At 69.8% G+C, this 11,233-nt stretch overlaps 2 protein-coding genes across 3 annotated transcripts; one reads left to right on the top strand and one right to left on the bottom strand.

The window, feature by feature from the left end:
* Positions 1-599: 599 nt before the first annotated feature.
* Positions 600-9,550, top strand: LOC115640999 (CD276 antigen-like). Of its 2 annotated transcripts, XM_030544053.1 has the most exons (6): positions 601-933; positions 3,500-3,559; positions 3,633-3,974; positions 4,912-5,196; positions 5,299-5,384; positions 9,242-9,550. In XM_030544053.1, the coding sequence occupies exons 1-6, from the start codon at positions 930-932 to the stop codon at positions 9,470-9,472; spliced, it is 1,008 nt and encodes a 335-aa protein (XP_030399913.1). In that variant the 5' UTR covers positions 601-929; the 3' UTR covers positions 9,473-9,550. The 2 variants fall into 2 exon arrangements, with proteins under 2 accessions (XP_030399914.1, XP_030399913.1); XM_030544054.1 differs by lacking the exon at positions 5,299-5,384 and having other exon boundaries at positions 600-933; positions 9,242-9,506.
* A 69-nt stretch (positions 9,551-9,619) lies between these two features.
* On the bottom strand, positions 9,620-11,224 carry LOC115641001 (hydroxyproline dehydrogenase-like). The gene is made up of 4 exons (XM_030544055.1): positions 11,189-11,224; positions 10,486-10,596; positions 10,299-10,387; positions 9,620-9,966 (listed from the first exon to the last, which is right to left on the bottom strand). The coding sequence occupies exons 3-4, from the start codon at positions 10,384-10,386 to the stop codon at positions 9,797-9,799; spliced, it is 258 nt and encodes an 85-aa protein (XP_030399915.1). The 5' UTR covers position 10,387; positions 10,486-10,596; positions 11,189-11,224; the 3' UTR covers positions 9,620-9,796.
* Between the last annotated feature and the right edge of the window lie 9 nt (positions 11,225-11,233).

The following is an 11,233-nucleotide window of genomic DNA, read 5'->3' as shown; positions in this document are numbered from 1 at the left end:
CTTTGGCATGCGTGCCATAGGTCGCCTACCCCTGCACTAGGTGACCAGATGTCCCAATTTTATAGGAACAGTCCCGATATTTGAGGCTTTTTCTTATATAGGCTCCAACTACACCGCACCCCCGTCCCGATTTTTCACACTTTCAGGTACTGGGTGGCAGGGAGGGGCTGCCCAGACGGACAGCCTAGCAGCACAAGCATGGCATGGAGGAGTCACAGCCTAGAGAAGCAGGCAAGGGGACAGCGAGCGTGCCCTGAGCCTGTGCCACCCGCCCGCTCATCTTGCTGACGTGCTCCCCCCGGATTACTGGGGCTTAGCAGCGGGTTCGCTCCTGGAGCAGCTCATGTCAAAGCTGCCAGGGGCCGAGGGGCTTTATCCAGGCTGGGCGCGCTGGGCTGGCTGGGAAATGAGCCGGACATCGGTCCGGCTCAGAGTCGTTGGCATGGGTGGGTGCCTCCCGCAGGGGCTCCCGTGTCACCGAGCAGGGGGATAGAGAGCTGGCACTGTCCAGGGATCGAGGTTTTAAATCCAGACCCCCAAGCACTCGAGCGCGGACTTGGCACCAGGCCCAGAAGGGAGGGACGTGCCAGCCACGCCCGCACATGATGGGGCCACCTCATGCCCCCCCTCCAGAGCCCATAGCTCCCCCGGGTCGCTCTCAGCAGCTGGGCTGGGTCAGGATGGGGCAGCAGGGCAGAGCCAAAGTGTCTGAACGCAGCCGCTGCCCGCAGGGAAAAATGAAAGTGGCTCCGAGCCCTGGGGGATCAAGGCTGAGGCTGGGGGGGAACCAGGCTGCCAGGGCTGCTTTCGCTTTCCCTTCGCCTTGGCCCGGCTGGCAACGGCATCGGCACCGGCACGGCAGCTGAAGGGTTCGGGGTGCGGCTGCAGGGACGTCGCCCCAGTGCTGAGGAGGGAGCACCAGCTGCCCCATGAGTGAGCTGGGGGTCGGACTCGGGGCCATTCCCCTCTAGAGGGCACCAGCTTGGCTCCCCCCACAGGGCAGGGAGTGGGGGTGCAGTGTGGGAATGGGGCTGGTACTGGGTTACGCCCACCCCTCTCCTCTCCTCTCCCCCCACAGGGCAGGGAGCGGGGGGGGGACAGCGTGGGAATGGGGCTGGTACTGGGTTACGCCCACCCCTCTCCTCTCCTCTCCCCCCACAGGGCAGGGAGCGGGGGGACAGCGTGGGAATGGGGCTGGTACTGGGTTACGCTCACCCCTCTCCTCTCCCCCCACAGGGCAGGGAGCGGGGGGAGCAGCGTGGGAATGGGGCTGGTACTGGGTTACGCTCACCCCTCTCCTCTCCCCCCACAGGGCAGGGAGCGGGGGGGCAGCGTGGGAATGGGGCTGGTACTGGGTTACGCTCACCCCTCTTCTCTCCTCTCCCCCCACAGGGCAGGGAGCGGGGGGTGGGGCAGTGTGGGAATGGGGCTGGTACTGGGTTACGCTCACCCCTCTTCTCTCCTCTCCCCCCACAGGGCAGGGAGCGGGGGGTGGGGCAGCGTGGGAATGGGGCTGGTACTGGGTTACGCTCACCCCTCTCCTCTTCTCTCCCCCCACAGGGCAGGGAGCGGGGGGGGGACAGCGTGGGAATGGGGCTGGTACTGGGTTACGCTCACCCCTCTTCTCTCCTCTCCCCCCACAGGGCAGGGAGCGGGGGGGCAGCGTGGGAATGGGGCTGGTACTGGGTTACGCTCACCCCTCTCCTCTCCTCTCCCCCCACAGGGCAGGGAGCGGGGGGGGGCAGCCTGGGAATGGGGCTGATACTGGGTTACGCTCACCCCTCTCCTCTCCCCCCACAGGGCAGGGAGCGGGGGGGCAGCCTGGGAATGGGGCTGGTACTGGGTTACGCTCACCCCTCTCCTCTCCCCCCACAGGGCAGGGAGCGGGGGTGCAGCGTGGGAATGGGGCTGGTACTGGGTTACGCTCACCCCTCTCCTCTCCCCCCACAGGGCAGGGAGCGGGGGGGCAGTGTGGGAATGGGGCTGGTACTGGGTTACGCTCACCCCTCTTCTCTCCTCTCCCCCCACAGGGCAGGGAGCGGGGGGTGGGGCAGTGTGGGAATGGGGCTGGTACTGGGTTACGCTCACCCCTCTCCTCTTCTCTCCCCCCACAGGGCAGGGAGCGGGGGGGGGACAGCGTGGGAATGGGGCTGGTACTGGGTTACGCTCACCCCTCTTCTCTCCTCTCCCCCCACAGGGCAGGGAGCGGGGGGGCAGCGTGGGAATGGGGCTGGTACTGGGTTACGCTCACCCCTCTCCTCTCCCCCCACAGGGCAGGGAGCGGGGGGGGGGCAGCCTGGGAATGGGGCTGGTACTGGGTTACGCTCACCCCTCTCCTCTCCTCTCCCCCCACAGGGCAGGGAGCGGGGGGGGGCAGCCTGGGAATGGGGCTGATACTGGGTTACGCTCACCCCTCTCCTCTCCCCCCACAGGGCAGGGAGCGGGGGGGCAGCCTGGGAATGGGGCTGGTACTGGGTTACGCTCACCCCTCTCCTCTCCCCCCACAGGGCAGGGAGCGGGGGGGCAGCCTGGGAATGGGGCTGGTACTGGGTTACGCTCACCCCTATTCTCTCCCCCCACAGGGCAGGGAGCGGGGGGGCAGCCTGGGAATGGGGCTGGTACTGGGTTACGCTCACCCCTCTCCTCTCCCCCCACAGGGCAGGGAGTGGGGGTGCAGTGTGGGAATGGGGCTGGTACTGGGTTACGCCCACCCCTCTCCTCTCCTCTCCCCCCACAGGGCAGGGAGCGGGGGGGCAGCCTGGGAATGGGGCTGGTACTGGGTTACGCTCACCCCTCTCCTCTCCCCCCACAGGGCAGGGAGCGGGGGGACAGCGTGGGAATGGGGCTGGTACTGGGTTACGCTCACCCCTCTCCTCTCCTCTCCCCCCACAGGGCAGGGAGGGGGGGGGCAGCGTGGGAATGGGGCTGGTACTGGGTTACGCTCACCCCTCTCCTCTCCCCCCACAGGGCAGGGAGTGGGGGTGCAGTGTGGGAATGGGGCTGGTACTGGGTTACGCTCACCCCTCTCCTCTCCCCCCACAGGGCAGGGAGCGGGGGGGCAGCGTGGGAATGGGGCTGGTACTGGGTTACGCTCACCCCTCTTCTCTCCCCCCACAGGGCAGGGAGCGGGGGGGCAGCGTGGGAATGGGGCTGGTACTGGGTTACGCTCACCCCTCTTCTCTCCCCCCACAGGGCAGGGAGCGGGGGGGCAGCGTGGGAATGGGGCTGGTACTGGGTTACGCTCACCCCTCTCCTCTCCCCCCACAGGGCAGGGAGCGGGGGGACAGCGTGGGAATGGGGCTGGTACTGGGTTACGCTCACCCCTCTCCTCTCCCCCCACAGGGCAGGGAGCGGGGGGGGACAGCGTGGGAATGGGGCTGGTACTGGGTTACGCTCACCCCTCTCCTCTTCTCTCCCCCCACAGGGCAGGGAGCGGGGGGGCAGCGTGGGAATGGGGCTGGTACTGGGTTACGCTCACCCCTCTTCTCTCCCCCCCCAGGCCTGACTGTCGCTCTCCTGCTCCTCACCCAGCTCAGCTCGCTGTGGGGCCTGGGAACAGGTATGTACAGCTCGCCCCGTCGTGGGGACCCCCGGATGCAGACATCCCCCCTCTCACCCTCTCTGTCTTGCAGACGAGCTGCCTGTGCAGCTGCCCGCGACCTCGGAGGCAGTGCTGGGGGGCACTGCGCTGCTGAGCTGCACCTACCCCCCCGAGGCGGACCTGATCCTGTACTGGACCCGGCTGGGGCCGGCCAGCGAGAGGAACGTCTACACCTACTACAGAGGGGAACAGCTGGCCTCACACGATGACCCTGCCTATCGGGGCCGGGCCACTGTCCCAGCTGGGCAGCCCGGGCGTGGGGACGGGGCCCTCTGGCTACACAACGTGACACTGGCTGATGAGGGCAGGTACCGGTGCCGAGTAAAGAGCAACCGGGGCATGGGCTTCGCGGAGACGGAGCTACGGCTCATAGGTAAACGGGACACAGGGCCTGGCCCCTCTACGGGTGGGGAATGGCGCCTCTCGAGGGGGCCCCATGTCGGGGGCCTGGCTGGCTCACAGGAGTGGGAAATGGAGCACGGGGCTTTCCCCTCTGGGGGGTGCAGGCGCTTCTCCAGCCCTGGGACTGGGCAGCATCTGTCATCAATACGATGCGCATAGGAACGGCCACAGGTCAGACCAATGGTCCATCGAGCCCAGTGTCCTCTGTCACAGGCCAATCCAGGCGCGTCGGAGAAGTGACCAGAACAGGCAGTTACCGTGTGTCCGTCCCGTCGCCCGCTCCCGTCCTGGCTTCCAGCAGGCAGAGGCTACGGCCGCTCAGAGCAGGGGGTTGCGTCCCTGCCCATCCTGCTACTAGCCAGTGATGGACCCATCCTCCAGGAACGTGGCTAGTTCCGTGTTGAACCCTGGCATAGCCTTGGCCTTCACGGCATCCCCCGGGCACCGAGTTCCCCAGGCTCTCCGGGCATTGGGAGAAGAAATACTTCCTTTGTTTGACTGAAGCCTGCTGCCATTGGGGGGCCCCTAGTTCTTGTGTCACGAGGAGTAAATAACACTTCCCTATCTACTTTCTCCTCCCCAGCCATGATTTTATAGCCCTCTCCCATACTCCCCCTTAGCCGTCTCTTTCCCAAGCTGACCGGCCCCAGTCTGACTAATCTCTCCTCACACAACGGCTGTTCCAGACCCCTCATCCTTTCTCTGCCCTATGCTGAACCTTTCCCAGGTCCCGGCTCTCTGCTTTGAGGTGGGGTCCCGTCTGCGTCTCTCTCCCTTTCCCAATGATGCCCAACGCCAGCGGCTGCACGCTGAGCGGGTGTTGTGAGAATTGTCCGCAGTGCAGCCACCCTCTCCAGTGGGACGAGCTCGCTCAGACCCTGTCCTTTCCACGTGGCTCTTTCTCACAGGCCTGTACCGTCTATCCTGGCTCCAGCCCCAGCCGTGCTCCCCCTCCCTGCAGAACGTGACACTGACCTGCCGCGCAGAGGGCGGCTACCCCCTCGCCAGCGTCACCATCCACGACAGCACCGGCAGGGACTACGGGGCCGGGACGCTGGCTGCCAAGGACCCCCAGGGGCTGTACAGTGCCGCCCACACGGCCGACGTGCCCTGCTCCCCCCCCGCCAGCTACACCTGCATCGTCAGCACCAACTTCCTCCAGCAGAACCGCACTGGGACGCTGCTCCGGGAAGGTGAGGCCCCAGGACCGGGGGCGGGGGCAGGAGAGGGTCGAGGCAGCCTGGCCTGCTAGGCCAGACCCTGCCACTGACGTGGCCACGGTTTTGTCTCCCCAGAGCCACAGCCAGCATGGAAGGGCTGGGCTGGCATTGCCATGGGCATTGGCTTGGCGGTGGTAGTGCTGGGGAGCGGAGCACTCTGGGTAAGCGCCCGCCCCACTCCTGACTCACTCCCACGGCCCCACATGCTCACACTGGCCTGGTCTTTCCTTCCTCCAGGCTGGGCAGCAGAGGAGGAAGGTGAAATAGTGGGCAGGGATACTGAGACGGGGCCATATTCCACTCCCAAGCCAGCCCGTCCCTGCCCCACGGCCAGAGCGGAGCTGGCACCCCCTGGAGAATGGCTCCGTACCCCGTGCCCCGTCCCCTGAGCCAGCCCATCCCTGCCCCACGGCCGGAGGGGAGCTGGCACCCCCTGGAGAATGGCTCCGTACCCCGTGCCCCGTCCCCTGAGCCAGCCCGTCCCTGCCCGACGGCCAGAGGGGAGCTGGCACCCCCTGGAGAATGGCTCCGCATCCCGTGCCCCGTCCCCTGAGCCAGCCAGTCCCTGCCCCACAGCCAGAGGGGAGCTGGCACCCCCTGGAGAATGGCTCCGTACCCCGTACCCCGTCCCCTGAGCCAGCCCGTCCCTGCCCCACGGCCAGAGGGGAGCTGGCACCCCCTGGAGAATGGCTCCGTACCCCGTGCCCCGTCCCCTGAGCCAGCCCGTCCCTGCCCCACGGCCAGAGGGGAGCTGGCACCCCCTGGAGAATGGCTCCGTACCCCGTGCCCCGTCCCGAGCCAGCCCGTCCCTGCCCCACGGCCAGAGGGGAGCTGGCACCCCCTGGAGAATGGCTCCGTACCCCGTGCCCCATCCCCTGAGCCAGCCCGTCCCTGCCCCACGGCCAGAGGGGAGCTGGCACCCCCTGGAGAATGGCTCCGTACCCCGTGCCCCGTCCCCTGAGCCAGCCCGTCCCTGCCCCACGGCCAGAGGGGAGCTGGCACCCCCTGGAGAATGGCTCCGTACCCCGTGCCCCGTCCCCTGGGCCAGCCCGTCCCTGCCCCACGGCCAGAGGGGAGCTGGCACCCCCTGGAGAATGGCTCCGTACCCCGTGCCCCGTCCCCTGAGCCAGCCAGTCCCTGCCCCACAGCCAGAGGGGAGCTGGCACCCCCTGGAGAATGGCTCCGTACCCCGTTGCCCCGTCCCCTGAGCCAGCCAGTCCCTGCCCCACAGCCAGAGGGGAGCTGGCACCCCCTGGAGAATGGCTCCGTACCCCGTGCCCCGTCCCCTGAGCCAGCCAGTCCCTGCCCCACGGCCAGAGGGGAGCTGGCACCCCCTGGAGAATGGCTCCGTACCCCGTGCCCCGTCCCCTGAGCCAGCCCGTCCCTGCCCCACGGCCGGAGGGGAGCTGGCACCCCCTGGAGAATGGCTCCGTACCCCGTGCCCCGTCCCCTGAGCCAGCCCGTCCCTGCCCCACGGCCGGAGGGGAGCTGGCACCCCCTGGAGAATGGCTCCGTACCCCGTGCCCCGTCCCCTGAGCCAGCCCGTCCCTGCCCCACGGCCGGAGGGGAGCTGGCACCCCCTGGAGAATGGCTCCGTACCCCGTGCCCCGTCCCCTGAGCCAGCCCGTCCCTGCCCCACGGCCGGAGGGGAGCTGGCACCCCCTGGAGAATGGCTCCGTATCCCGTGCCCCGTCCCCTGAGCCAGCCCGTCCCTGCCCGACGGCCAGAGGGGAGCTGGCACCCCCTGGAGAATGGCTCCGTATCCCGTGCCCCGTCCCCTGAGCCAGCCAGTCCCTGCCCCACAGCCAGAGGGGAGCTGGCACCCCCTGGAGAATGGCTCCGTACCCCGTGCCCCGTCCCCTGAGCCAGCCAGTCCCTGCCCCACGGCCAGAGGGGAGCTGGCACCCCCTGGAGAATGGCTCCGTACCCCGTGCCCCGTCCCCTGAGCCAGCCCGTCCCTGCCCCACGGCCAGAGGGGAGCTGGCACCCCCTGGAGAATGGCTCCGTACCCCGTGCCCCATCCCCTGAGCCAGCCCGTCCCTGCCCCACGGCCAGAGGGGAGCTGGCACCCCCTGGAGAATGGCTCCGTACCCCGTGCCCCGTCCCCTGAGCCAGCCCGTCCCTGCCCCACGGCCAGAGGGGAGCTGGCACCCCCTGGAGAATGGCTCCGTACCCCGTGCCCCGTCCCCTGAGCCAGCCCGTCCCTGCCCCACGGCCAGAGGGGAGCTGGCACCCCCTGGAGAATGGCTCCGTACCCCGTGCCCCGTCCCCTGAGCCAGCCCGTCCCTGCCCCACGGCCAGAGGGGAGCTGGCACCCCCTGGAGAATGGCTCCGTACCCCGTGCCCCGTCCCCTGAGCCAGCCAGTCCCTGCCCCACAGCCAGAGGGGAGCTGGCACCCCCTGGAGAATGGCTCCGTACCCCGTGCCCCGTCTCCTGAGCCAGCCCGTCCCTGCCCCACGGCCAGAGGGGAGCTGGCACCCCCTGGAGAATGGCTCCGTACCCCGTGCCCCGTCCCCTGAGCCAGCCCGTCCCTGCCCCACAGCCAGAGGGGAGCTGGCACCCCCTGGAGAATGGCTCCGTACCCCGTGCCCCGTCCCCTGAGCCAGCCCGTCCCTGCCCCACAGCCAGAGGGGAGCTGGCACCCCCTGGAGAATGGCTCCGTACCCCGTGCCCCGTCCCCTGAGCCAGCCAGTCCCTGCCCCACGGCCAGAGCGGAGCTGGCACCCCCTGGAGAATGGCTCCGTACCCCGTACCCCGTCCCCTGAGCCAGCCCGTCCCTGCCCCACGGCCAGAGGGGAGCTGGCACCCCCTGGAGAATGGCCCCGTGCCCCGTCCCCTGAGCCAGCCCGTCCCTGCCCCATGGCCAGAGGGGAGCTGGCACCCCCTGGAGAATGGCTCCGTACCCCGTGCCCCGTCCCCTGAGCCAGCCCGTCCCTGCCCCACGGCCAGAGGGGAGCTGGCCCCCCTGGAGAATGGCTCCGTACCCCGTGCCCCGTCCCCTGAGCCAGCCCGTCCCTGCCCCACAGCCAGAGGGGAGCTGGCACCCCCTGGAGAATGGCTCCGTACCCCGTGCCCCGTCCCCTGAGCCAGCCCGTCCCTGCCCCACGGCCAGAGGGGAGCTGGCACCCCCTGGAGAATGGCCCCGTGCCCCGTCCCCTGAGCCAGCCCGTCCCTGCCCCACGGCCAGAGGGGAGCTGGCACCCCCTGGAGAATGGCTCCGTACCCCGTGCCCCGTCCCCTGAGCCAGCCCGTCCCTGCCCCACGGCCAGAGGGGAGCTGGCCCCCCTGGAGAATGGCTCCGTACCCCGTGCCCCGTCCCCTGAGCCAGCCCGTCCCTGCCCCACAGCCAGAGGGGAGCTGGCACCCCCTGGAGAATGGCTCCGTACCCCGTGCCCCGTCCCCTGAGCCAGCCCGTCCCTGCCCCACGGCCAGAGGGGAGCTGGCACCCCCTGGAGAATGGCTCCGTACCCCGTGCCCTGTCCCCTGAGCCAGCCCGTCCCTGCCCCACGGCCAGAGGGGAGCTGGCACCCCCTGGAGAATGGCTCCGTACCCCGTGCCCCGTCCCCTGAGCCAGCCCATCCCTGCCCCACGGCCCGAGAGGAGCTGGCACCCCCTGGAGAATGGCTCCGTACCCCGTGCCCCGTCCCCTGAGCCAGCCCGTCCCTGCCCCACGGCCAGAGGGGAGCTGGCACCCCCTGGAGAATGGCTCCGTACCCCGTGCCCCGTCCCCTGAGCCAGCCCGTCCCTGCCCCACGGCCAGAGGGGAGCTGGCACCCCCTGGAGAATGGCTCCGTACCCCGTGCCCTGTCCCCTGAGCCAGCCCGTCCCTGCCCCACGGCCAGAGGGGAGCTGGCACCCCCTGGAGAATGGCTCCGTACCCCGTGCCCCGTCCCCTGAGCCAGCCCGTCCCTGCCCCACGGCCGGATTAGAGCTGGCGCCCCCGGGAGGGGGATGTCCCAGCTGTCACTCTCAGCCAGGGAAGGCAGGGCCATGACCCTCTCTGTGTTGCTCTGACAGGGGCAGAGGCACCGGGAACCCCACCCCTCATGGGAGGCAGAGCCAGCCCGGGAAGAGGCCCTGTTGGAGGGCACCAGCCCCACCTGCACGAGGAGGGGGGACCCACCAGACATCCTCCAGGTGCCACGCTCAGCCAGCCAACATCTCACAACGCCCCCGTCAGTGCCTGAGCTCTGGCCTGGCTCCAGCCCCGGGCCCAGCCATGCCAGGACGCCTGGGTTCACCTGCTGACGGGCTGAGACTGTTTCCCTTTCCGTGGGCTGGAGCTTCGCTCGGCCTCAGGACCCAGACCCCCAGCACAGTCAATAAAGGCTGCTGTGGCAGGGGGTCGCCAGGCCGAGACGCACGCGGGTTTATTGGGCAGGCAGTGCCAGCTGAATCATTCGGGGTCCCCACTGCCAGGGGCATGCGGCGCGGGGGAGCCATGGGCAGGAGTGCCCCCCCCAACACCAGAGCCTGGCTGGGGCTACAAGTCCCCTCTCCCAGAATCCCTCAGGGCAGGGCAGGAGCAGGACGGGCTGCGGGGGCAGCGGTGCTCCCGGACGCCTGGGTTCCTCAGGGACGGCGCAGCAGGCGTCTCCACAGCTCGCGGCGGAGCAGGTCCCGCTCGCGGCGGATGCCCTGCAGGACGCTCTGGTTCTCCTGGGCCCGGCGCACCAGGTAGGGCAGCACCTCCTCCACCGCCCCGTACGGCACCGACTTGTAGACGGCGTAGCCCGCCTGGCCTGCAGGAGAGAGACGCTCAGCAGGGGGCGCCGTGCGCTGGGGGGGGGGGGCGCCACACGCTGTGAGGGGGTGGGGGCGCCGCGACGGGGCGCCTCGGGCTGGGGAGGGAGGCAGCAGGGGGCACTGCGAGAGGGCGGGGGCCCCTCGTGTTGGGGGGGCAGCAGGGGGGCCCTGCGAGGGGGGTGGGGGGCAGCAGGGGGCACTGCGAGGGGGTGGGGGCGCTTCATGCTGGGGAGGGCAGAGGGGGCACTGCGAGGGGGTGGGGGCGCCTCGTGCTGGGGGGGCAGCAGGGGGGTGCCGCGCCCTGCGAAGGGCCCGTGGGGGCACGTACCCAAGGCCAGGGAGACGTGGTCACACATGCCCAGCAGCTGCCCAAAGCAGACGGCCCCTCTGTCCCTGGCAATGCCCAGCTCCTCCATCCTGTAAGAGATGCGGATTAGGCATCGTGGGGGCCTCTGCCCCCGCCCCCCCTGCACTGGGGGCAGGAGGGAGCAGTGCATGCTGGGAGCGTAACCCACCTGCGGAGGGCATGGCTCACGGAGCTCTCGTTGTGGCTGGCCACGATCAGCTGGCACCGCTGCCCATCCCGTGCCACCAGCTCCAGCAGCAGGTCCAGGCAGCGCTGGTAGCTGCAATACAGAGACCCAGTGTGGGCCCAGGACCCCGGCGTCCTGCACCCCCATGTTCCCCCAGCGCCGGCCCGGGACCCCGGCGTCCTGCACCCCCAAGTTCCCCGAGCGCCGGCCCGGGATCCCGGCGTCCTGCACCCTCAAGTTCCCCCAGCGCCGGCCCGGGACCCCGGCGTCCTGCACCCCCAAGTTCCCCCAGCGCCGGCCCGGGACCCCGGCGTCCTGCACCCCCAAGTTCCCCCAGCGCCGGCCCGGGACCCCGGCGTCCTGCACCCCCAAGTTCCCCCAGCGCCGACCCGGGACCCCGGCGTCCTGCACTCCCAAATTCCCCCAGCGCCGGTGTGGGCCCGGGACCCCGGCGTCCTGCACTCCCAAGTTCCCCCAGCGCCGGTGTGGGCCCGGTACCCCGGCGTCCTGCACCCTGAACCTCGGCCCCCCAGGGTCATTTCTCCCCCAGTTCAGCATGAGACGCAGCAGCCATCCTGCACTCTCCACACATGCATGCAAACCATGGGGTCACCACAGGCCCCCCAGCTTCCTGCTGGGGTCAAGGCACCGGGGGTGCAGATATCCAACCCCCTCCCCCACTCACCTGTGGTTGGTGGCCTCCCAGGTGGGGTGCAGGGGATCAGGGTAC

The sequence above is a fragment of the Gopherus evgoodei genome, unplaced genomic scaffold (genome assembly GCF_007399415.2).
Source record: "Gopherus evgoodei ecotype Sinaloan lineage unplaced genomic scaffold, rGopEvg1_v1.p scaffold_336_arrow_ctg1, whole genome shotgun sequence".
NCBI classification, from domain to species: domain Eukaryota; kingdom Metazoa; phylum Chordata; order Testudines; family Testudinidae; genus Gopherus; species Gopherus evgoodei.
Note: the sequence above shows the minus strand (reverse complement) of the source record. Positions and strands in the feature narration are given on the sequence as shown.